Source organism: Neodiprion fabricii, chromosome 7 (assembly GCF_021155785.1).
Source record: "Neodiprion fabricii isolate iyNeoFabr1 chromosome 7, iyNeoFabr1.1, whole genome shotgun sequence".
In the NCBI taxonomy this organism is placed as follows: domain Eukaryota; kingdom Metazoa; phylum Arthropoda; class Insecta; order Hymenoptera; family Diprionidae; genus Neodiprion; species Neodiprion fabricii.
Window position 1 is genome coordinate 24,734,227 of NC_060245.1, and position 24,206 is coordinate 24,758,432.

At 43.6% G+C, this 24,206-nt stretch overlaps 2 protein-coding genes across 8 annotated transcripts; one reads left to right on the forward strand and one right to left on the reverse strand.

Annotated features, from left to right (window-relative positions):
* The first annotated feature begins 426 nt into the window (after positions 1-426).
* LOC124186891 (cytosolic carboxypeptidase 1-like) lies at positions 427-24,197 on the forward strand. Of its 6 annotated transcripts, none has more exons than XM_046578989.1 (18): positions 427-1,272; positions 1,829-1,977; positions 3,300-3,382; positions 5,229-5,340; positions 5,431-5,573; positions 5,652-5,796; positions 5,897-6,028; positions 6,125-6,268; positions 6,349-6,520; positions 6,660-6,908; positions 7,037-7,598; positions 7,793-8,305; positions 8,377-8,555; positions 20,673-20,925; positions 20,989-21,113; positions 21,229-21,381; positions 21,647-21,796; positions 23,305-24,197. In XM_046578989.1, exons 1-17 carry the CDS (start codon positions 1,172-1,174, stop codon positions 21,756-21,758), a joined length of 3,327 nt encoding a protein of 1,108 aa, XP_046434945.1. In that variant the 5' UTR covers positions 427-1,171; the 3' UTR covers positions 21,759-21,796; positions 23,305-24,197. The 6 variants fall into 6 exon arrangements, 5 of the variants coding, with proteins under 5 accessions (XP_046434945.1, XP_046434948.1, XP_046434947.1 ...); XM_046578992.1 differs by having other exon boundaries at positions 427-1,268; positions 1,832-1,977; XM_046578991.1 differs by lacking the exon at positions 21,647-21,796.
* LOC124186892 (C-type lectin 37Da) lies at positions 8,833-14,300 on the reverse strand. 2 transcript variants are annotated; one of them, XM_046578995.1, is made up of 4 exons: positions 14,139-14,300; positions 11,087-11,444; positions 10,800-10,955; positions 8,833-10,460 (listed from the first exon to the last, which is right to left on the reverse strand). In XM_046578995.1, the coding sequence occupies exons 1-4, from the start codon at positions 14,185-14,187 to the stop codon at positions 9,809-9,811; spliced, it is 1,215 nt and encodes a 404-aa protein (XP_046434951.1). In that variant the 5' UTR covers positions 14,188-14,300; the 3' UTR covers positions 8,833-9,808. The 2 variants fall into 2 exon arrangements, with proteins under 2 accessions (XP_046434951.1, XP_046434952.1); XM_046578996.1 differs by having other exon boundaries at positions 10,397-10,460; positions 10,793-10,955.
* Positions 24,198-24,206: the final 9 nt, after the last annotated feature.

The window sequence follows — 24,206 nt, forward strand, 5'->3', positions numbered from 1 at the left end:
GTACTTCAACGTTAAGTACGCACTGATGTTTGTCGCGTCAATAGTGATGTTGTGGTGATGCAGACATATTAGTTTCGTTTCCACAGTAAATAGTCCACCTGCCAAATATTTCGTAAAAACTTCCACCTGTCGTTGAGATGTGAAAAATAATTATGCACGACAGTCCGAATTTATTCGAGTTGATATACGGAGTAATCCAACCGCGCCGTACTCAAACTCAAATTACCTAAATCCAAAAGCCTGCCAGTGCCAACTTATTAATAATATCAGATATAGCGTTATTCGAATTATTAGACATCGATGTTTGATCGCTGATTTTCTTTACAGTACGGCATTCACAGCTTTTCTTTTTTTTTTTAAACATCAATGAAATTCCGAATGACTTTGTACTTCGTCACGGTTAATCCGCGTTGCGTTATTCACGGACGACAGACGAACTACATTCCTTGCGTACTTATGAATGCACATGTTGCTCGGGAAAGTGATAATTTTTCGAAAGACGCGTTCTAATAATAGGCACACCGCCGGTCGCGTGTGCAGTTGGGATTTAAACATAGTTTTGGCAGCACAAAACGTCAAACCGCCTCTGACCGAGGAGGCGCGAGGTCGCCGTGTGATTCCCTTGCTCGCTTACCTCCCGGATAAAAACATCCGCGTTGCCGTTTTATTGGCTTATCGGACTCGACGTAATCGAAGCACGGAATAGATAGAAAGTCAAAATAATGACGATAATAATGGCACTGCGATACGTATGCACTTCCGTATCATCGGTACTCTTTTAACGTCGCATTTACCCACAACAAGCAAACTCTTTTTAATTCAATCGACTACTTCCAGATTTTTTACTGTGATCGGTTAGCAGTACCATTAGAATCACCAACCGTACGTCTCTTGTCTTCTTTTATGCCACCGGACTGTTTGCCTTTCGCAAGGTGGTTCTCCCGAATGTATTCTTAGCCGATGTATAAACTAGATCGTTGAGAAATGCGAACTTTCCGTGAAAGAAGTCAGTCCGACTAGCCACTTTATTGTCTGTTCGACGTATTCCTGTCTGTTGAACAATTGGCCGATACACGTCAAGATAAGTTCATTGTACTCGGTCAACGATATTTTACAAGTACGTGAAATTGCTCGAAAATATTGCGGTTTAGTTGAGTGACTCGGATGTGAAATGAAGGAAACTTGCGGCAAAGGGCCTGCGGAGATTAAAGAAAATCAACAGCCCATGGAGTTCGTGGAGTTTCTCGAAGACGCCGAAGAACCCGAAGATGAGTAAATATCCGATTGAAGGATCAAATTAATTTAATATAATGAAATAAACCTTAAGGTCGGGAGTGCATTTGTCATTAGGAGCCTCGCTGGTTTTTATCTCGATTTATTTTACAAAGCCAATGATTGTTTCGAGTCAAATTTTTATACATCGTCTTGGTGGTCAAAGTTTGAGTAGAATCGACCCAGATGAACAATTTTACTCTAATAGTCACGATGATCACAGAATACCTCATAATCATTACGCTTATGGGGAATAGTTTGTCGCGATTCGTAGGTGATGCACGTCACGTCAATTCACGTACCTTTATATTAAAACGATGAGGTCAATTTTGGCAAATAGCCAAGGACCTTTCATTGATGTTTATTCTGCGTATAGCCATTAATGCTTCTCTAGTGGTACGATCCGCTTTGCCTAGTAAACTTGGATGAAAAATTATTATTACTTGTTCGCCTGGCTCAGAGTTTGTCAAGATTTTTTGTTGGGTGGAAATCTCGTCTCAATTTATAGCGTCAATTCACAAGTATACCGAGAATGACCACGTTTCTCTTTTTCTAGCACGATGACAGCCAGCAACAAGACGATGGACGAAGCTGTAAGCGATGCGCTTATAGAAAAATTAAGAATTTGTGCGTTCAAGCCGCAGGAAAGTACGGAAACTGTTCGATCGGTGGCTGCCAAGTTACACGCACAACTCACATCTTCGGGTATAAATTAACATTTTTAAAAAGAAATTAGCGCCCGTCTGCACCGTTGTTTACGATGGTTACGATTCACATTATTTCACTGGGGTGAGATTTCTCTTTTCAAAGGAGATACAAAATTTGTCTCGAGTGATTTTGAATCTAGCATATAAAGACGTTTGCACGATCTGTTAGACGCGGGGCTGAATTAATTACCAATTCTCATGAACCTTGACTCGCTGCGGTGGTAATAAGCTACAAAGATTTGTTCAATTCGTTATTACTGCCGCATAGCGTGCCCGAGAAACGTTTTAAGCATGCCTTCCTTATCTCGTTGCCTACCGACCCAACTTCTTAAAGCGCGCCAAACTGATGCCAGAAATTAGATGTAGTGCAGCACTAGAAAGTTTTTCATTTCCTCTTCCGCAGCCAATTCCAGTTCATCTCGTTTTCTTCCTTTTCATCATTTTGTTTATTATTTATTTTTTTTTTTTTTTTTCATTCACGCCAATTGGATATATGTGTAATGGATTCGTTGTCTGTCACTGATCTTCTCCTTGGCTCAACGACAAGTCGGTGAAATGGGCCACTTTTTTCCTCCAAATGATCACTCCTATCGGGAAATCTGAAATTATTTTTAAAAATCAGTCCTCGTCAGTGAAACTCTCATGTTTTTGTTGTTACGCAACTATTTTGTAATCACGACGGATTATATCCTGGCAAAAATCCAGAAATCCATGAGTCTGGCAGTGTGTCAGGTTGTTGCTAAAATTGGTTGTTGCCAAGTAGCAATTTCATATTAAATTTATACCTCTTGTACACGGTATTTTGCACAATTTGCGAACACGCGTTCGTACTCGCTGTCGTAATTAGAAATTAATCTTACTATTTCCGCACGTGTACGAAAACCTTGCTGAGAGAAAAAAAAAAAAAATCCCTGCCTTATTTGCATTATCTGGGAAGATATTAGACGATGATGGGGTTTTGGCCGCAGTTTCGTTGTTAGATATTCGTGCAATATTGGTTTCAATTGAATTAACCAGTGTTGAAAATAGATCATTTTGATTTCCAAAGTGTCGGAGAAGTTCGATTACCTGTCACCACGTGACCTGTACTACCCGCGCATGATATACTATATTCCGTGCGTCGATGCTTTGACCTAGATTTGCTTCACTCTAACCTGAAATCGTTGATTACCAATTTGTCTTTTACTGACCGACTTTTTTGAGGGAGCTAGGTATTTTTATCACCGACAAAAAAACTTCTCGATACTCGCCAAATTTTGGCAACAATGTTAAGTCTGTCTTAGTTTGCGATGATCCATTGTTTGTAAAAAACATCCACAGAGCGCCGTACCAGAGAACGAACCTTGGAAAAACTGTGGCGAAAAAATTCCAACACAATCGAGATACTTGTGAAGATTTTGGAGGTAACATACATTTTCTATAAATTGACGTTTTCCTTTTTTTTTTAATAAAATTTCAAACGGTGCAATACCCTTGGAAATACCAAACAGGTTGCACAGTTTGTAGGCGACACTCCCAGCAACAATCTATCGCCATAAAAATACAATTTAGATACCGTCGCGTCGTCTAAGGGCCATAAAACGATTATTTCAAATACGTTCGGATACGTATACCTACCAACGTTCGGCGCTGTGATATTGAGGCCAGACGCAAAAACCGTTCGTCGATTCAAGCCTCTCGCGTTATAATATCATCGGTCAGCGAACTAGAGTTAGATCGGTGCACTAGAAACAGTTCACTCTGAAAATATATCGACTCTCGTCTCTGGACCGAGAACATCACTTTCGATATCAATTTTCCCAAATCCCTACTTGAAAAGAGTCAAACTACACCATAGAATAATTTGTCTTGGGTATCGGAGTCTCGTGCGTGGGTAGAGATATATACAAGAGCGCACTGAACTCTCTCTGTCTAAAAATAAATGTCTCTCGCATATGCTTTTGGCAAAGATTGATTTCATTTGAGCTTTCAACTACGAGAAAGGTACTTATACTTCTAGACAATTTTCCCCATGCAGTTTGAGGTGAAAGTTATGAAATTTGCAATTCGTGGCAGATGCCAATTATTATTTCTCGTAGTTTTGAATCGAAGCGATCATAAGAGAGAGAATAAAAGAAAAATATCCAGAAAAAATTGAGAAATCAACCAAATAGAATGATATTTACAAAATACTCCGACGGTATAAAATTTCACCTATTATTAAATATTTTTAATTCTATAATTTGATTAATCATAAAAAAAAAAAAAAAAAAAAAAAAAACAATTGCCGCCACTTGCAGCTATCCAAACGTTGAAAAAGTACTGTTTCACTTTATGTGGGGAAGGGGACAAACAGTGAGGAGCTTCATTTTTCTTTTTTTATATGAGAAAAACCCTTGCTAGAATTTTGAAAATATTCAATTTTACACTTTGGAATTGTTTATAATAATTCTGATTCAATTTCGATCTCTTACATTCCAAAAAAAAAGGAAATCACACAGTTTGCGTCGTCAGTAACAGACGTCGGAATGTTTCTTGTGACGGATAATACGAGGTAACATATGTACCTAGTAAAAATTAGATTATATCGGCGCGGTGCGTCTCTGGGAAAGTTGTTTCCGCGGAAATGGATATTACTTGACCCTAGAGGAACTTTCGCAAAAAAAATTTTTGGCCCCTGTGATTCTTTATTAAAAAACAAAGAAAATGAGATCCTACAGGACCTCAACGATATAATGCACCCGAGAGATGAAATTTAAAAGATTGGGGCGTTTTTTCACCCCCCTTTACCGGAATGGATGAGAGAAAAAAAAAAAATAACGTAACCGTTTTAGGGTCAATTCTGTACATCCTAGGCTGGTGAAAACCTTGGAGACCATTGCCGCCCGCCAAACAAACGTGCGTTCGATAAAAACCGGTACAGTGGTATGGGTACAGTTTCATGCAGCAGTTTGTCAGCAGCGGTATGCACGACATGCGACACGTGTCCGCGGCCAATAATAGAAGTTTTACGTTATCCGATAGTCGGAGGAGATCCCCGGGGATACAAAATTGATGCCGAACTTACCAATCTTCCAAGTACCTATCTCAAATACCCGTCCATTTAATTTCGACAAAATTCTAAAAATCGCTTCAACGTTACACGATGACGGTGCAACGTGCGCGTCGTTTAGCTTGCCTATGGCGAAGGCGCGAAGGAAGAGAGCGAGTCATTTATGATTTTAGTCTTGTTTCAAGAGCCTTCCCCCGTTCCTCTCGTTATTTTTCCAGAGCTGCAAGGACAACGTGGCAAACTGCAGCGTCGCTGGTATTCTCCACGAATGTATATCCCCGAGAATCGGAAAGGCCAAGTCGAGCGGGTCGAAGAATCGTAGTGCAATAAGTAAGGGAAACGCAACTGCTGCTGATAAATCAACGTAGCGGATTTTGACAGGTGTTGAGTCTAACGCGTTTCTGCCTACCTGTGTTTCAGGGAATAACAGCAGGTTGGCTATTTCCCAGCTGATAAACTTGGGTGGTACCCAAGTTCTGATACGCTTACTGAACGCCCTGCAACACAGAGAGACGATAATGACCGAGGTTCTCGTACAGGAGCTTCTGCGGATACTGGGACAGGTATTGAAGCTTTCAAGCAGCGTATCACGAGTTTGTGTCGTCACGAAAAGACTTGTGATTGCGTCTGTCGTTATTTAGGTTGCTCAAAAAGATCAAAAATTCTCGACAAAAGTGAAGATGCTCAATTCGACGAAAATGTTTCACTCGTTGTTGAAAGTAAACTACAACAACAGCCGAACTCTGTTCCCTTTATTACTGATGATCAAAAGTCTGGCTAAGAACTGTAAGTTTGAAATGATTTGCTCCCGATTAAAATTATACATTTTTCTCGGGTGACGTAGCAAGACGATCAAATCTACCAAACGTCTTTCTGTTACTTTCAGCATTTTCCCTTCAGATATTGGTGAAAGATGGGATCGTCCCTACTTTGGAGAAAACGTTTGTCTGCGTCGGCTACTCTCCTCATTTAAAACTGAGAACATTGCTAGAGTGTTTCAAATATTTTACGGTCAGCAGTACGTGAATGATGTAGCAAAATATCGTGATCTCGACTATCAAATTGTGTCGATGCTTGTTCGATTTTCACCCACAGGCTTCAATAAATTTTTCAGAACTCTGCTGTACAAAGTTCGTCAAGATAGGTTTGGTCCACCTTTTAATGCGGCTCTTCGACAGGTGGGAGAGGTTCGATGGGCCAATTCGGCTGAAAATTTCCAACTACTGTCTGAACACACTGCAGCATCTCTGCGTAATAAGTAAGAACAATTTTCCACTGTTACTTGTCTCTCGTATCCACTTGTCGATTGATCTACACCTTTCGCTCGTGTTGATTTAGAGTCGGGGAGGAAGGCAATAAAGTCAAACGGTGGGCTACAACTTCTTTATAGCTTCTGCACAAATTGTCCCGAAGAGAAATCTTACGATTGCCTATTGTCACGCGTTTGTGGCATAATAAATCAGTGCCTCGAGAAGAAGGAACTACCGGTGCCTGAAATGTCACCTGTCAGGTAATCCTGAGCCAAACGATGCGTATCTTACGCCTCGGCTACTTCTTCCTTTTTTCGTCGTCGTAGATGAGAATTCAAAAAATTCTTCACCTCACATTTTCTTATCGAAATTTGCATTTCTTTCTTCCGTGGACAATAGATTCATTTTACCAGAAATAACTGCGAGGCTGACAAACGGTACGGAAAGCGGAAGCGATGCTGACAGTCAGGTTAACAGCGTGGCGTCTCTTGGGAGGGTATACAGCGACGTGGACTCGTGTGACGATGAGGAAAGTGATAACTCTCCACAAACCAAACAGAGTACCCTTCGTACCGGCAATGATATCGATGAAAATAAATTCTTCTCCGGGGTCGTAAATTTCCAAAGATCGGAGGAAGATCTTCTTGCGTAAGCGATAAAATTACGAACTATAAAATAGGGCAAATACGATGGGAACAACAATGGAATAAATAAGTAAATAAATAATAGAACAAAAATGCGACTTGCCCGGTGCCGAAATTCGTATTCCGTTGTAGGTACAACTGTTTCTTTCGAGAACTTGGCACTCTTCAAAATCAATTATCCACAAGAAACAAACTGGATAAATCTAAAGCGACGTGCGTCGACGGTTTTGCCAAAGTTAGCAAGACCGGTGCCAATGTCCAGGGTCACGCCAGTGGCAAAGGTTTGCGAACATTTGCAGACTTGTCGTCGCATATGACAGACCAACACGCCTACTGCGTGGTAGCCAGCACGGTAAAGAGCGTGATAAGCTTTGTCAAAGTTGCCTATCCAGATTTAGTCGGAGGCGAGGGTCTTGGCAAAGCGGCCCCGCTTAACAACAAGGATCGCAAGGTGTGTAGATCGAAACTGCTGACGTGCGTCGATCGGGGACTTCATCCGGCGGCATTGATGCAAGAAACAGCCTACGATCTCGATCAATTGGCTGCGAACTTCTCGTCGCAAGAGGACCGGGGATCGTCTCAGCGTCTCCTCTGTAACTGGGATGAGAAAATAATCGGGAAGCGGAGCAGCGACTCGAAGCGGTTGCAGTTCGAGTCGCGGTTCGAAAGCGGAAATCTGAGAAAAGCTGTGCAGGTGAATATTAGTTACGCCATCTTTGGAAACAGAGTGGAGCGAGGTGGTGGTTCATACAGCTTGTGAGATATGTCGGCGTTGGACGGTATCGACAATCAACCGTCAGAGTTGGCTTGCTTCAACCTATCCCCGCTCTCCTCATGTTTCTCGTAACAGAAACACCTGACGAGTTATAATTATTTTCATGACTGCAGATAAGCCCTCGCGAGTACGACCTCATATTGACACCGGATGTGAACAGCGGGTCAAGGCATCAGTGGTTTTATTTCGAGGTTTCGAACATGGAGGGAAACTCTCCGTACACCTTCAATATAATAAATTGCGAGAAAGCAAATTCGCAGTTCAATTTTGGAATGAAGCCAATACTGTTCAGTGTGAGAGAAGCGCAACTTGGGAGGCCCGGGTGGGTAAGAACCGGTTCCGATATTTGCTACTACAGGAATTGCTATCAGAGGCCTACCAAGGAGAAGAACTACTTGACGACGTCCTTCACCGTCACCTTCCCCCACGCCTACGACGTTTGCTACCTGGCTTACCATTTTCCTTACACCTACAGCCAGATGATGGCCAACATTTGGAAGTGGTCGAAGAACCTCTCGCCGTCGGGTATTTATTTTCGCGCGGAGCCACTCTGTAATACCCTGAACGATAACGAGAATCCTGTGTTAACCATCACCGCGCCGGAGTCGAAGAGTAATCCCATACAGGCGAGTCTGACCATCCGACGCACCGAATACGGGATAATTTCTATTAGGGTTAATTTAGAATCGATTTTCAGAACCGGAAAATCATATTCCTCACGTCGAGAGTGCATCCGGGTGAGAGCAACGCCTCGTGGGTGATGCACGGTACCCTCGTAGCGCTTTTGGCCAGCTCAACTTACGCTAGCAGCTTGAGGGATGATTACGTGTTTAAAGTTGTTCCGATGTTGAATAGCGACGGTGTTATCAACGGTTGGTAAGTCTGCAACCAACTTCAGCCAATCGACGCAGATGTTTCGAACACTTGCTTCGGTTCTTTTTTGCGGTAAATATCATCGTGTTGTGAATGATGACATTCGTAAGACGAACGAAAATTACTTTCTGTTCGTAATGCCATTCTGATGCGGATCTGATGAATTTTACGGCAATAAGTTTTACTGCCGTAAGTCGATATATTTGAACGTCGCTGCGAAATGGAATTTATTGAGAAAAACATGACAACAAACGGTTAGGCAATCATCTGTTGAGGTTTCATAGAAATGTAGTAATACCTTTATTGATTTACAGTCATACAAAATTCTCATTCGCAACATTATAGGTACAGTATAATTATGAATAAACGTATACAATTTAAGAAGAGTTTTCTTAGAGGCTAAGGTAATTTTGACTAATCGAACTGTCTGTGTCAATGAATTGATACGTTCGGATGACAGAAACGTTTTTGTCGCATCGATCAAGTTTGAAAACTTGTACAGGGAATCTCCGGCGAAACGGCAAACGTAAAAGTTGTGCGCGTGTGGCTCGGAGGCTGCCCTCTCGCCAGAGATTCCTTGTATAATATAAAACTATATTTGAAAATATTCTCTCAAGCGATTGGAAACGTTCCGCCTTGCAAACGTATCTCAATCGATGAATAAACGACACGTGAGAGCGATTACAATCGCAAGTGTTTCAGGCACCCGTTGACCAACACCAAAACTAATTACCGTAAGTGTAATTATAATTACTCGTCACTACGCCATAGCTGAGAATGATTTGATTCCAATGCCGTAGATCCCAGGTGAATTTAATGTATTTCATACGGTTTGTCTGCTCTTTCGTTTTCATTTTTCATTCATTCGTTCACCTCCCGTGACTATCGGTCGTGTGACACATACGAGGATGTGCGATGGTAGTAGAATAGGTTAAAAAACAAACTTGAATTAGAAAAAGTACGAAAATAAGGAAACAATGAGAATAAAATGTGTCATCGCATCTGCGAGTATCGCGAACCTTACGTTCCAAACCGGATCCGCCTACGAATCAACAGCATTTCGATAGTAATAAGTGAAAACCCAAAGACAAATGACAAACGGATTATAAGCACTTTCCCGGATACAATGTATACACTGCCAGTAAAATCCTTGAACATTTTTCGTTCGTTTCACTTTGACTTCCTTCGCACTTAAAATCTATGTAATAAAACGGTCGACGATTCAAATTTTTTCAAGTCTTAATCTAGGCATACAATTAATTGGACGGAGGGTCTAGTACCTTGCCATTCGAGCGTACCTTGATATTGTACCTGTACCCTGGTTCCGCTTCCGGCAAAATGGTGCTCGAGTCGTCGTCCAGCTGTTTGAGGGGCGCACCGGGCTCGTCTTGGATCGGCTGATCGTTGACGTAGTCCTGCTGGGAGTTGTCGTAGGGGCCGATGGTGCGCGCGTCCTCCAGCGCGTTGTTCGGCAGCTCGGTTTCCGCGACCTCGTAGTCCTCGGAGTTTTCTGCCTGCGCCGAAGCCGGACGGACCTCACGGGTTTCGAGGCCGTCGAATGCAGGGTCTTTTCTAGTAGCGAACAAGCTGGCGATATCTGGGATGTGGTCAGGCCCGGTGTGTTTCTCGGCGCTGGCCATATCCTCATCATCCTCCTCCCCCTGATCCTCGACGATGTCGCTTTTCGAAATTCTCTCCGAGGTCTCGGTGTTGGGGTCGAAGTCGGACGTGGAAGCGGAAGCGGGAACAGCCGTTACCAGTCTATTAACGATAGGATCTTCGGACACCTTCTCTTCTGATTCAGTGTCCGATGTTGAAGCGTTTTCCTCCGTGATTGCTTTGTCTTCGATTTTATCTTCCACGGCTGCCGGCGCGGCAGTTGTGGTCGTCGTGTACGGCCGGCGATTTCTGCAATACGAAACAGGTGCAAATCGTTGATTCGATTCTCGTCCCGTCGCTAATTACTCAAAGCTTTCATTTATTAGTACAATCAGAGCTTCAACCCGCGTGTTAAACTACCCTTGCGTGCACATATCACCACAGTATCACCGTAGAAAGAAATCGTATTACGAATATGTTCAACTGATTCTGAGGGGTTGACTTAATGAAAGTTGGCAAGTAGATAGTTGCAGATTACATGGCATTCTTGCTGGTTGACTTCCTTTCAGGTTGCGCTAAAGAGATCGGCCGCGTTTCTCTACGTGAGAGGTTGTTTTTGCGTATCTAAATACATGTCTCACCTCTTACCCCTGTGTCGCCGAGACTGGAATGCTGCCGTAGTTGTAGTAGTAGCATCTCGTTTGTTCGCATATGAAATCCTTGAAGAGGGTGCAGTCCTCGGTTACCCATTCCAACGTCGGCGCCTTCATAACGACGCACAAATCGGCACTTCCGTTCTCACCGCTAAACATTTGAGACAAGTTTTTTTCCTCAAATTATTTTACAACTATCTCTTGGACTTTGTTCGTTCACAAAACAAGTGCTCTTCTCTTTCAGAGGAAAAAAGCGTTTGCTCGCGTGCGTTTTTATCTTACCTTTCCCTCGCTATTCTTTGAGGCTCTGTTCCTCGAGGCACGTAGGTCTCGCTGCGTCCCGGAAGTTTTCGCATGTAATCAAAGGTCGAATTGAAGGGCAGGCCGGTGCTCATCCACAGCATCATGTCGGTTCCGAGCTTGTTGCCCGATGTCCAGAAATCAAATTTGGTGTAACCGGCGTTTTGCAAGTACTGCGTCATTGTGTCCGCCTTTTCTTTTGTTTCAAAAGAAATCAACTGAAGCCCCAACGACCGGCAGTACTGATAAGCCAAGAAGTAGTTCAGTTCAAGACTGTACGGGTTCATTCTCGACACGTAATACTGCACTCCATCGAGTTGAATGGTCGTGATCCTTTGCGCTGAAACGATAAAAAACACAAAAAAAAAAAAAAAAAAAAAAACAAATGAAATAATAATTTTTAAAAATTGAACAATAGCGAGGAATCAATTGTCCGAATGGATCGGTACCTACTCGTTTGACTTGACGTTGGTTAATAAAGAAAGGTGAAAAGAGATCTTTCCGGGAATAGTAATTCCGTGAAACTGAAATTGTCGCCAGTTCCCATTGTACGCGTATACCGCTCGTCCCTTTTAGTTTCCCGTAGCATATTTTCTTAATATATTCACGCCGCATTCATTGCTACGGGTGTGAATGACGGTTGCGCCGTGCACACACAACGCGCACGTGTTTGCTTGAAACGATCCCAGGCTATAGCTGCTGGCTGGCTACCAAAGCTGTCGTTTCGAACCGTCATCTTCGACGTGCGTGGTATGCGTACACGGGGTATCATCAGAAGAAAAATTCATCCTTACCTAACCCGTGATTAGAAATTTGAAGGGGTATTCAACAACGCAGGGTTGCAATCAATACATGAAAATCGTAGGCATTCGTTCGATGCTATTGGTATCCGGAATTACGACTGCGGTCAGTCGGCAGAAAACTTCACTCAATTTCAACCAGATTTTCATTCAACGAGTTGAATTGAACTGCTGCAGACAGAGCGAGCGGACACTTGTACAATGTGTCCGCGTTGAATTCTTACAGTCCGTTATAAAAATTGATATAAGTCTCTTTATAACTGTATCCGAGTAACCTGCGTTCATCGATCAACCGTCGACATGTACGCGTCAACGCCACGCGCGTTACGGGTGCCATCATTTCCATCACACTTCCTAATTCAGATCGAGCTTTATAACCGTTACGTACAACTTCGTAATCGTTAATCGTGCCTAGCCTACCTTGCGTAACTCATTATTTTCAGATAGATTTATAAATGCATCGCGTACACTTCTCCTCGCTTCTACACCAGCAAAACTTTTCCTTTCCTACTCGTCGGTATACGGTATACACGTAGACACGACACTTAATTGTTCCATTGAACTTGTCGTCGGAGTTGCAGGTTATACGCCTGGCAATAACGCGCTCGTTGATGTTTCATTGACTCCAATTCGTTCTATCTCCAGTCGAGCAGCGCAGCTGGGGAACATTTTTCACAGCGGTACTTACAAATGATACGTTCATTAGGGGACTACTGTATTCACATCGACGATATTTCGAAATAAGAAATTCTCCTTATCGCGTCGATGTAAGAGAGAGAGAGAGAAAAAAAAAATAACAACAACTGTGTAATTGAAATTAAATGTCGTCGAATGATACGTTATAGTTCACAACCGATCGTTTATTCACAGTTTCTTGACCCAAGTTTGATGTGTAAACAAGTGCAGGCAGGGAAATTTCTCGGGTAAAGGTGTTGCCTTCGAGTAGCTACCTCACCATTCCCGGCGATTCCGCTGTACACTGAAATTATACATGTACAATACGTCCGTCTGCATTCAACAAAATTCTTATCCACGGATCAAGGGACAAATTTAGTTTATGCAACCGGGCAGGGATTATTGTGCCCGTATTCCGTATATACCCGGTAAGTTGCTAGAAGAAAAAAAGTACCCCGAGGCAAAGCGGCAGGACAAAAAGTAAATGTACAAACACAAAAAGAGGGTAAGTCGAAGCGTTTGCCGAGCGCGAGTCGAAACTTCGTGCCCTCGGGGGAAGTGTTACTCTGGTCTAGAAATGCGAACAAGTTCCCAAGCGTGTAGATCGTGGAACAGGTAGAGCAGGTGGTAAATGACCTGATGACCTTGAGCCAACGTATACGTCGTGGTAGGCGCGCAAGAAATTGAACGAGGGTACGTGGGAACCGCCGTTGTACTTTTTTCTTACTTTGTCTCTTCAACTTTGAACTCTGCGGTTCGTATTTTGATTTTAAATTTTGTCGAGCTGGAATCCAGTTGGACTTGGAAAATTTGGTAAGCTTTCGTCATCGCTCGGCGGATGCTTAGAATCGCGTTCGGCTCTTTGCAATCAACGGACCGCGTGGTCGTCAACACCCAGTTGTGCACAAGTAGGCAAGCCGCGGAACATTGAGAAATCGTATAACCAATTCAACCCGATTGCTTGTAAGCACGTATTTCCTGACCGTTTCGATACGATCGCTGCTTAATTGTACGTTCAACTAGCGTATTCTACTCATCCGCCGTAGCTTCCGAACCAGATATTAATTTCGAATTGACGTAAATCTTTCTGCATAAATAGGACTTGAATATATGCACCTATCTAGGTACAGGCGCCGTCTTTTTCTACGTTCATTTCTGTTTCTTTAGTTTCTTCTGGCAATAAAAATAAGAAGCAACGGTATCAAATCTACAGATGAAGCAATTTTTTGGTTATTTTAATTGATTCAAGAAATTCATTAATTTTACGAGCTGAGAGTATAAAAATGTTCGAAACAGTAGCAAAATTAAGCAATCGGCACGAACCAGAAGTGAGCGATAATTTTTTGTCGCGTTATGCATTCAATGAGTACCAGCAAAGTTTCAACGGGCTTGATCGTAGAAATGTTATGAAAAAATTGATATAAAACGGCGATTAAAGTTAAGAAGAGTAAATTATCGTATATTACAAGACTTCCCGTCGTATCTCTCAGACCGATATAATAAGTGATTACTGGAAATAAGTGGGAAAAATTGAAGAGTAATTGATTATCGGTACTCACCCGAAGTGCAAGCAGCCGCGGCGATGATTAGGAAGAGGGCGATCTTCATCGTGGTTATATGTTTAATACGACTTCCGGTATAGTTCCCGAGGTAAAATTCGAGGGACGTTGGTGTCAGGGTCGCGTTGTCGAACTGGCGTAGCGCTGCGTCGACGGTCCTCTTAAGAGTCCTCCGTCGGCTCGGCCGCCACGCTCGACGTCCGTCGAGGAAGGGTGGTGGGGGTCACCCGCCGCCGATGATGATTCACGAAGCAACGCCGAGTCGGCTAGAAGATGGTCAATTCCTCCGGCCGAGGAAGAGAGCTGGGTGGATTCGCCCCGGTGTTTTTCAGGGCCGTTATTTTGCCATCGAAACGACGGTGGAACCGTGTCACGACGTGAACGCCACCGTTAGCAGCGGGGCGGTAAATTATCACGAGGGATCGGATCGCGGTGGCGTTTCACCCTCTCGGGGCGTCAGAGTCGCCTGAATAAATTGATGCCGGTGAAGCGGTCGCGATTTCTTTCCTAGAGCTGTAAGCGCTGCGGGCCTCCCGGGGTAGCTTTTACCGTGAAATTACCTCGTCGCGGATGACGGGCGCGTTTTCCAACATCTCCTCCGCTCTTCGGGCTCCGATCATCGTTCCGAAAAAGACTCGGACGACGGGACCGCAGCGATTCTTTTGTCTCGTTGTTGGTACCGAGCCGCGGAGCTCGTTACATCTACTCTGGGTGAAAATTTCATCCTCGTCGTCGTGACTCGTCGACTGGTTTCGTCGAGCGCCGCCGGGCTGACGGTGAAGAAGGTACACCACGCCACGCATTCCTTAACACGCTGCGGCGGAGACCCTGCACGATATCGGGAGAAGCCTCGTGCAGACGCTCGCTTGATCTCGGATATAGCGGGGACTCCGCGGTTGACGTGTAGGCCGAAGGGGTCCAGAGGGCAGCGGGTGTGTACGCGAATAGCGAGGGGAAGAGGCAGGCGAGCCGCGGAGATGAGGAGAGCAGAGGAGAGTAGCGGAGAGGAGAGTAGCGGAGAGGAGAGGAGAGGAGAGGAGAGGAGAGGAGAGGAGAGGAGAGGAGAGGAGAGGAGAAGAGAAGAGAAAAGCGGGCGCCCGCTAGAGAAGCAGCTTCTCAGCACACGGCGAGCTCCCGAGCATCGGGCCGTGCCGCCGTGAGTACTTTGTTTTTGCAAAATAGAGGAGCAAAAAGAAAGAAAAAATCCGCGAGGGGGTTCGATTCTTGACCAGGTCTATTTCAGGCTGCCCGCTCCTGCTGCTTCTGATACTCCTGCGCTGCTCACGGGAGCCTCGGTAAGGCGTATTCCCGAGCTCTTGGCCTTAGCCGAAGGTTGAAAAGACGGCGACTCCTCGACTCGACCTTTCCTTGGTATACGCTGGGCCCCGAGATCAACCTAGGGCACGCAGTGATCCTCATTTCAAGGTTTCTCATCGAGCCTGCAGCCTACTCGCGGAGTGCGAACACGACCCTTGGACGTACGACGTTGAAAGTCACCCAGCTCTGCTCTTTTCTACGACGTTTCATTCATTTTCTCCGCTCTTCCCAGAGCCTTTACTCTGCGAATTTATAGCGTAGGCCCATTACATTTGTCGCAGGGCGTTTACCGTTAATTATCAGAACCGATGAGAAAACGTAAAGTAAAAGATAACGATAACGGTTACCTTCTGCCACCCAATACCGGAGCCGGTTTTCCTAGATCTTACTCGATCCAGTTTTTTCATATCGTCTGTTACTTCAGCCTCTAGTTTCCTCTTTGGATCATTTCCAATCTTCTACCTTGATTCGGCGAACGCTCGCTACAATCATCGTCAGGTTAATGAGATAACGTCGACAAGCTGCGTATAAACATTAGTTGCAAAATTTTACATGCTTCGCCCGCGATGAGTATCCATCGACATGACGTGCGAACAATATTTTCAAACATGCGAACCCCTCTCGAAGTAGTTGGGAACGTATCCTTCACCTTTCCGAGCCTCTTAGCTCCGTGAGAGTCTCTCCTGCGCAGGCACGCGAAGAAGAATCCCCCCTCACACCACCTCAATTAAGGACTCGAGTGGCGCGTTATGCACATGCCGCTTCACAGATATATTTAGATACTTGCCTCCTTACACTCGGCTAATACGACTATCAAAACCAGATCGTTCGCGATATCCCGCTGAGCAAATGGGGCCCGACGTACCCCTTTCGCTTTAAATCACTGTCACGTGTTAATAACACGCGAAGGGGAAACTTTCGGTGTCTATACTCACGTACACGCGGCAAAGCCGCCGTGTCAACTCGACTGACCGCAGCGTTTCATTTTATCAACAAGCCGTCATACGTACCTACACAGCCTGTAAACGTGGCATAAGATAATGATCCGCGTGTGCGTGAAACCGCGAGATATTCGTACATTGAAAAGATTGTTCAACCCCTTCGACTACCTGTATGCTCCGGTTGGTAGATTTCTTAACGCAAGGGTCGATAGTCCGCTGACGCAGATGAGAATTAGACGCAAAAACCAAGAGTCGTTCGATTATTCTCCAAGGATGAGTTACGTGAGCCTTTGTCCAGCGTCATGCTGAGACGGTTCTGAGGATTTTTACAATTAGAGTTTCTTCCCTCGGCATTCTACATTGCATGAACTTGTTTCGCATGGTTAATTAAGGAGTCGTTAAAAGTTTCTACGAGTTTGCATCGGTTCTATATATAGGATAGTTTTATGTTTTGCTGCTCGATCTTTGTGTTCCACTCTTCCCCCTTCTTCGTAATCTTTTTCACAGAATACTTACGCCGGCCTCAGATCAGCTCAGCTCCGCTCGACTCCCCGAGTCTTCGTACTGGATTATAGCTTCTCGGTAGTGTAGCGCATTGTTCTTGGTAGTGTGCGTGTGTCGAGTCACATGTTTGTGTGCATGCAGAGTCCTAAACTGCGACCCTGGAATAGCCAGACCCCTACATAACCAACCTGAAATGGACAAACTTTGCCACGAAACCTTTGGTCCCTTTGGCAGCCCTTCTGTCTCAATAGTTTTTACTTTCATCCTTCATTTTTTGTTGCTCTTGCTTTTCTTTTTTTCTCCTTTGACGACGCCTTTTCCCACTTACTTCACTCTCGGTCCCTTTCTTGGTGGCAGCATCAGGCCAAAGAACAAAAAAATAACGTCCAACAGAAATGCCTACCTATATGGATGCATGTACTGTAATAATGCATACGTGTACGTAAAAGTTGCGGGTGGAATCCCAACTAACCGTGACAATGACGAAATTAGTCAGTGGTTAACGGAAAATGCTGCTGGAATAACAAACTGGAAGAGTTGCGCTGTTTGTAATAACGCCGGCATTTCATTTCTTCGATCTTTTTTCACCCATGGTGAAAATTAGCTATCCGTTGTACCCGAGTGCCTGAAATTTTCTCGAAACAAGCAATAAAATCTTGACTACGCTTCATTCCGTCCAATATTCGTTTCCGCCCTGAGGCAAGTGAGCTTTGTAAAAAAAAAAAAAAAGAAAAAAAAACGTGTTGGTCGACGGTGCAAAAGTTCTGAAGGAGTGAGTCTCGTCTCAATAGTTGAGCTTGAACGGACCTCGTAAAAAATAGGCGGGCGGGGAGAATGTTATCCCAAAATCGTTGCGAGGGGAAACGAACATTGAGATCTGAGAGTAGTGTAAATTTACACTACGAAGCCTAAACTGAACGATGTCTTCGCATTCGAGCATTGGTCGATTTCCTCATTCTTTTCGTTTTCCTTGTTCCCTCTCCTGTGCAAAGTACACATCATTCGTTCCCCATTATCGTTCGTTTACTAGACTCGAAATGCGTGGATAATGGGATATGTAGTAGCGCTTACTCAAAAATTGAATATCAAGTCAATATGAGCCTTTTGGTGTAAAAACCACCTACCTCGAGTTAAGTTCTGATTTAAAAAACACGAATGAAGTATCAATTATAAGGGACTTATAGGCGTTCCAATGAAATATTTGATAACTTCTGGCTTTGATCAACGAGTTCTATCTCGTTCCGTTACAATGAGGGCCTTAAAGTCATTGTTCTCACCATACGAATTAGTTAAATCGTTAGAAGTAGCAATAAAGAGTCAAGTCCATTATTCAAAGAATACTTACGCAGGGCCACTCGACAAACACGTTCACTTTTTTTGAAATTCCTAGACCTGCCCTGTAACAACTAGTTGGTTCGTTTACTCAAACTCTCTTAAAATAATACGTAACAAATCCAACCCCTTTCCAAAACCAAATTCGTATCTCTTCCATGTCCTTTACGTCTATTTTTCGACTAGTATTAATTCTTCGCGAGTGTAAGTTCACGAGAGAACAATGCCTGACGGTTCGACAACGTGCAGCGTCGCACGTACATCGTGCAGGAGTCTCAGCGCGCATGCGCACGGAAAATATTTTACAAAAATAAGTTGTGAATCATTATAAGACTCGATTTACGTCTTTTTAAATGCATGTAGAATCTGATTACGTATAGTTGAAAGTAGAAATAAATTAACTCGAGTTAGGTTGCTGTTATTGCATCCAACAGCTCATCACTGTGGGCATCCTGACGCTCGAAGCGGCTAATTCGTCATTCGAACTCTCATCCGCCGGTGTCTAGAATCTGGAAGAAAACAAAAAGTCAAATCAGTTCTAATGGTTGAATAATTATATGCCCGTTGGGGGAAGTAGAGTGAATTCTTTCGTCCCGCTTGGGTGCGATTCGTTGATTTTTGTCTACTCAATACCGTTCGTCGGTATTCGGCAGTGTTTGGCCAGGCGTGTGCTCCGCCAGTCTTTACGCTCGTCAAAAGCTCCACGAGCGTAACTCTTCGAATCTCACACACCCGCGGGTCTCTTTTCCCGCTGCCTTCGACGAGAATTAGGGGTTTGGGTTCCCGCGCAGGTTCCCCGTTCGACTCGAGGGTATTTGTCCAGAAGGATGGCGGTGCCGGATGGTGGACGGTTTCGACAACCAAAGGTGGGCCCGCCAAGCCATGGATGACGGATGACGCGGGACTTTCACAAAATATATCGACCAGCACCGGGCGCAACGCCGACGATGCACGGAGAGATTTAAGCGAGCAACGAACGAAGCGAGTCCTCGCGCACTCTACGAGCCTCTCTGGACGATTTCTCGGTCGGAACGGGCAGGAGACGTCTTGCCGGTCAAGGCTCCTGCCAACCGAGTCATTGACATTGGGGCGCGCGGCACGGACGAGCCGACGTCGACGCGAAAGGGCCGCTGCCTCGCCATGACGAATTCACCTACCAATTCGCTAATCGCCGAATTACAAATGCCAATCGTTATTATCGACAAAAATATTTCACCGCAATACGCAAATCAAAGTGAACCAGTGGAAATCGGGAGCGATTGTATGTCTTTGAATGTCCCCGCGCTCACGGCGTAATGGTCGAGACAACGTTTCGCCTTATAGGTATGGCTGTCACTTATTCGTACGCGTGATCGGTCGCCGATTCTTTACAATTACCGCTAAACAGATGCGCCCGACGGTAGGCGTATTTAGACTGAATTTAACATATTGAAATGAAAGAAAACAGCCCCAGATCATCCCGGCAAATTTAATGCTCGGCTATTCCTGATTGCGCGTTTCGTGCCTCGACCGAGTTAATTGATGGCTGCTTACAAGTTTGACAGGAGAGGAAATAACCTTCGAGCATTCCGAAGATAACGGGACTTTGTCGCTCGCGGCGCATTATTCGATCAAAGACAATGAACTCTGAAGGATGGACGGACGTCTATACTTCGTGTGGCAATCGCTAACGGTCGATTTTTAGATCAATTATACCAACTGACCGCTGAACAAAAAGAGAACGCTCCGATCTTAGAGTGAAAAACACATTCCCGAAAAATTCGGCAGCTGTATAGTTTCTCAAAGGCGCCTCGACACCGCGTGAACTTATCGTCGAATTTAGTTATTATGACATTTCTTCACACTCTGGTAGATAAAATTTTCGATTACTTTCTTCGTCTTCTCTCACATATACGTATTTGTTCAATTCGTAAGACCAGGCTGTTTGAGAACCGTATCCTATTTTCTTTCCGCACGGGTCGCGTATCGTTTCCGAACGGTCGTAGAATCGATTAAAAAGAGATTCAAACTTGCGTAAGGCTACCACGTAACCTAAGCCATGCCTAGCAAACGTCAGCACAATATTCTATCCTAGTATTGGTATGCGCGACGCGGACTTGTCACTTCCTGCGGGTCGATTTCCGGCCGCCGGAAATATCCTTGCAACTACACATGAATCCTTAAACGACGCAACTGATCAGACGTCGACAAACGGCGTCTCTGATGATTTGTAACAACCGATGAACCCCCGCAATTCCATACTGACTATTAAAATCCCATGCCGTTAGTCGCCTCGCTGATTCCTACAACGTAGGCTCCTTGTCGCCATGGTTCGCATTCTAACCCTGTAGCGTGGGTGAAAGATCAGACATAGCATGCGCGGCAGACGTATTTTTCTTCTCGACACGACCGTGGTACGAGAAATACGTCGCAGCGTCGATCCTTGTTTTCATTTTTTCAGCAATCGTTACGGCTTGACAACCGAAGACTTGAACAGACGATGGAGCAATCCAAACAAAATTCTACACCCCGTCATATTCCACACCAAAGGTCTGATGGAATACTGCACCAGAGTCCTTCAGAAACCACCCCACGTATTCGTTGATTATCACGGACATTCCCGTCGGAAAAACGTATTCTTATTCGGCTGTAGTCGGTCCGGCTCGTGGAGCGCGGCTGACAGAGCCAAGCCCGACCAGCCTGTGCAGTATTTGGTAAGGTCGATGCAGCATTGAAAATTAAGCCTTATCTTACCGATGTCGTTTATCGTTCCGCAGATGCTGCCGCATTTGATGCAGAAGATATCACCGGCCTTTGCTCTGCCTCTGTGCTCCTTCAAAGTTGAGAGAAGCAAGGAATCCACTGCCAGAGTTACGGTGTGGCGTCAATTAGGCGTTGCTAGGTCGGATATATATGTACATGTACTCGTATCATAGCGATGCGAAGACACGCTTACGCCGAATAATTTTTCGAGCTCTCTTCTTACGATTTTTGTTATACTTATACACGATTTGTAGAAGCTACACCATGGAGAGCAGCTTCTGCGGTTGCGACCAGGGTTCCCTGGCTGGTTTTCATCTCGATACCGAACATCTCCGAGATATCGGCCAAGATTTTTGTCAGGCCTTGTCGATGATGAAAGACGGCGGTGACGAATGGACCGTTGACAAGTGAGTGTCCCAAGAATGAAAAAATTCTCTGCTCTCATTGACGAATGAGTGTTTGTGTTTAAACTAGAAGTGAAACAAGAATATTAAAATCAGCTAACGTGCATTTTGAGAGACGAATGGTGTGGGGATCAATTCAAACCGGAACGAGTGCTGATCGTAACCGGTGACAAACATTATTTTGCTTGACAGTATGTTTTGCTGGAAATTTCCCATTTATTTTTTCTTATTTATAATCACACCGACTCTAATATTTACTTGAACGCAGATTGGGAATGGAGTCCTGTTGTCCTCTTAAGTGCATTCTGAAAGAGTCAAAGAGGCTGCAGAAATGCATTCAGGATAAACAAGCTAAGCACCATATTTTCGGAATTTCTTAGGCCGAAAAAAATGTCGTTTCAATTGAACGAAACTCAAGGCAAGAACTTTGTTTCATTTTCATATCGCCACTGCGCTGCCTCGTTACCTAACGCTTGAATCTTTGGCATCAAAACGATGCGCGTCTCGCTTTCTAACGACGTATTAACCAACGCAAAGATAAAATGTAGCAGCAACATTATCATTTCACTTGCGTATTTTGTAATTTGTGGAATTGTCTTACTCTGTTCGAATTTTCGTTCTTAATCCCGTTATGCGAAGGTCAAATTGAAGGCTGAATACGTAACAGATCGATGAATGATCAGCATCTACTACAGCAATGACTCCTACACGGGCAATCGCTGCTATGTCTTGTTCAATTCCGCGATCGTAACTTCCGGAACGCTGTTTCCGTTAGAGTTTCCGTTACCTTCTTCACTGTCACCTTACAATTTTTAATCGTAGGATTTGCAGGAGTAGGAAGTTAAATTTTCGCGATTTCTTGAAGTGACAATTCGATATCTACTACTGGCTGAAGGATGAGGTTATTTGGGAGAATGTAAAATAAAGGGACTACTCCGCGAAATACTGAAAAATTATTTACTTTGCGAAGTGTGTAAAAAGCTTCCCATCTCGTGAGATCCGGAAAGAACGGGCTATTTTGTCTGTAGTCGAAGAAGGCATTACGGAGACATTTTATTTGTTTTAATAATGCTGTAGTAGTGATATTGACGTTAGGAATCGCACCTGTTTGAAAGTTCCGTTTAAGCCATCAAATTAGTTTCCTATATCATTAACATAATAACGGAATTTACAAATTAAATACGTGAGCAAGTATGTGTCAATTATATGTGCATTAGGATGGTCTTTAATAGGGTTGTTTTAGAATTTGCATCCTCCCAGGGGCTCAAACGCTTTCAAATACATGCAAAGAAATTCCCTTTCAATTTGAGCTTTTTACATCAATTCTAACAATAAGATAGTCCGCTCTGCGATCGATGTATCTCATGGAAATAACATGGCAAACACTTTTTTCTCAGTATTTATTTTACTGTAAGAGTAATAATGCTTACAAAAATCTGTAACTGCGAGGTTTTAGTGGGTATTACAGTGCTGCTGTCCGAAAAAAAAAAAATACAGATCATCATACCAGGCAATCAAAACGAATTGCACTTCTTCGAAATAACAAAGAGTCAGATTTCGGGGGTGTGCAATTCGTCGAGATTGCCCGGTAGAATGATGTATATTTTTTCAGATAGTAGCAGTATAATACCCACTAAAAACTCGCTGTTATAGATTTTTTTGCACATTATTAATCTTACAATACAAAATTAATAATACTAATAATATTTAATAAACAACTTTTTCGATAGTTAGCAGCACCACAAATTTCGACTGAAGTAGTTGAGCAAACAAATCGTGAATAGAGCAAAAGAAAAAGGCATATGACAAGCAACTAAATTTCGAACGAAAAAAAATCAATATTTTGAAAGTGGCTGTGCTAACTTAACGGACTTCTCTAAATTCGTCTCGTTATCAAAATACAAACTATGATATTGTATTTTCCAGGCTTACCGTAGAAGTAGGTGGTGCAGACGAAGAAAGTGGCATGGTAGACGAAATCTCATCAAGTTGTCCTTCGGACGAGTCCGAGTTGGACGATTAGGTTCGCAACCCGCACCCGCATCTAATCATTCGCTGGAATTTACCGGCTGTCATTCTGTTGTTCCTATAATTTCTCACATCAAAATTTTATTGGATGGTGTAAAAAAAAAAAAAAAAAAAAAAAAAAATTAGCAGCAACGAATCTAGTGAAAAGCAGTCATCCGAATGACGAATCATTGATGCAGAAAGTGCTATCGACGTTGCACGTGTGCGGAGTGAATGGTGTCGACGAGCGAGGGTTGCTCCACCGTCTTCCGGAAAACAATCTTCCAAATCCTCGTATGTTCCAGTAGATATCGCATATCTATGGGAACGGTATAGTACAAGACGAAGGGGAAAAACTGTGTGTACTTATGTACGAGTCCAATTTTGTTTCTTGTGCGTGTTTTATCCATAACACGATTGTATTTTTAACTGGCTGTACACATAGGGTATATATATCATAAATGTTGGACATGATACTGTAATCGAGTTTCAATTTGGTTTCTAGGTATTCTAAAATCTAATGTGTATAAATAATTATAGACAACCTTAATTCTTATCGAATTAAAAATATTTCAAAAAGAGGAAAATTTCATGCCGGTATTTTTTTTACATATGCAAGAAAGAATTATTTATAAACCATACTAGGGGTGAACTGACTCTGAATACCTTCAAGGCAATACGAGTTACCGGTACCTAATAATTACAATTGATAGTCTCGCAACTTTTACTTTGACTCAATTTATAATGAACTTATGCCAGTCTTTAATCGCACGTGTCGGTCTCAAGTACTTGTCATCAACTGATGTAGTGTATATATTATC

What these genes read in the sequence shown, in the direction of transcription:
- LOC124186891 (XM_046578989.1), top strand. Translation starts at nt 1,172, where the DNA reads ATGAAGGAAACTTGCGGCAAAGGGCCTGCGGAGATTAAAGAAAATCAA. An exon ending in CGCACAACTCACATCTTCGG is followed by an intron (nt 1,978 to 3,299) that starts GTATAAATTAAC and finishes AAACATCCACAG; the next exon opens with AGCGCCGTACCAGAGAACGA. An exon ending in CCTGAAATGTCACCTGTCAG is followed by an intron (nt 6,521 to 6,659) that starts GTAATCCTGAGC and finishes CGTGGACAATAG; the next exon opens with ATTCATTTTACCAGAAATAA.
- LOC124186892 (XM_046578995.1), bottom strand. Translation starts at nt 14,187, where the DNA reads ATGAAGATCGCCCTCTTCCTAATCATCGCCGCGGCTGCTTGCACTTCG. An exon ending in CGCGGCTGCTTGCACTTCGG is followed by an intron (nt 11,445 to 14,138) that starts GTGAGTACCGAT and finishes TTATCGTTTCAG; the next exon opens with CGCAAAGGATCACGACCATT. An exon ending in CCAGTCTCGGCGACACAGGG is followed by an intron (nt 10,461 to 10,799) that starts GTAAGAGGTGAG and finishes TTCGTATTGCAG; the next exon opens with AAATCGCCGGCCGTACACGA.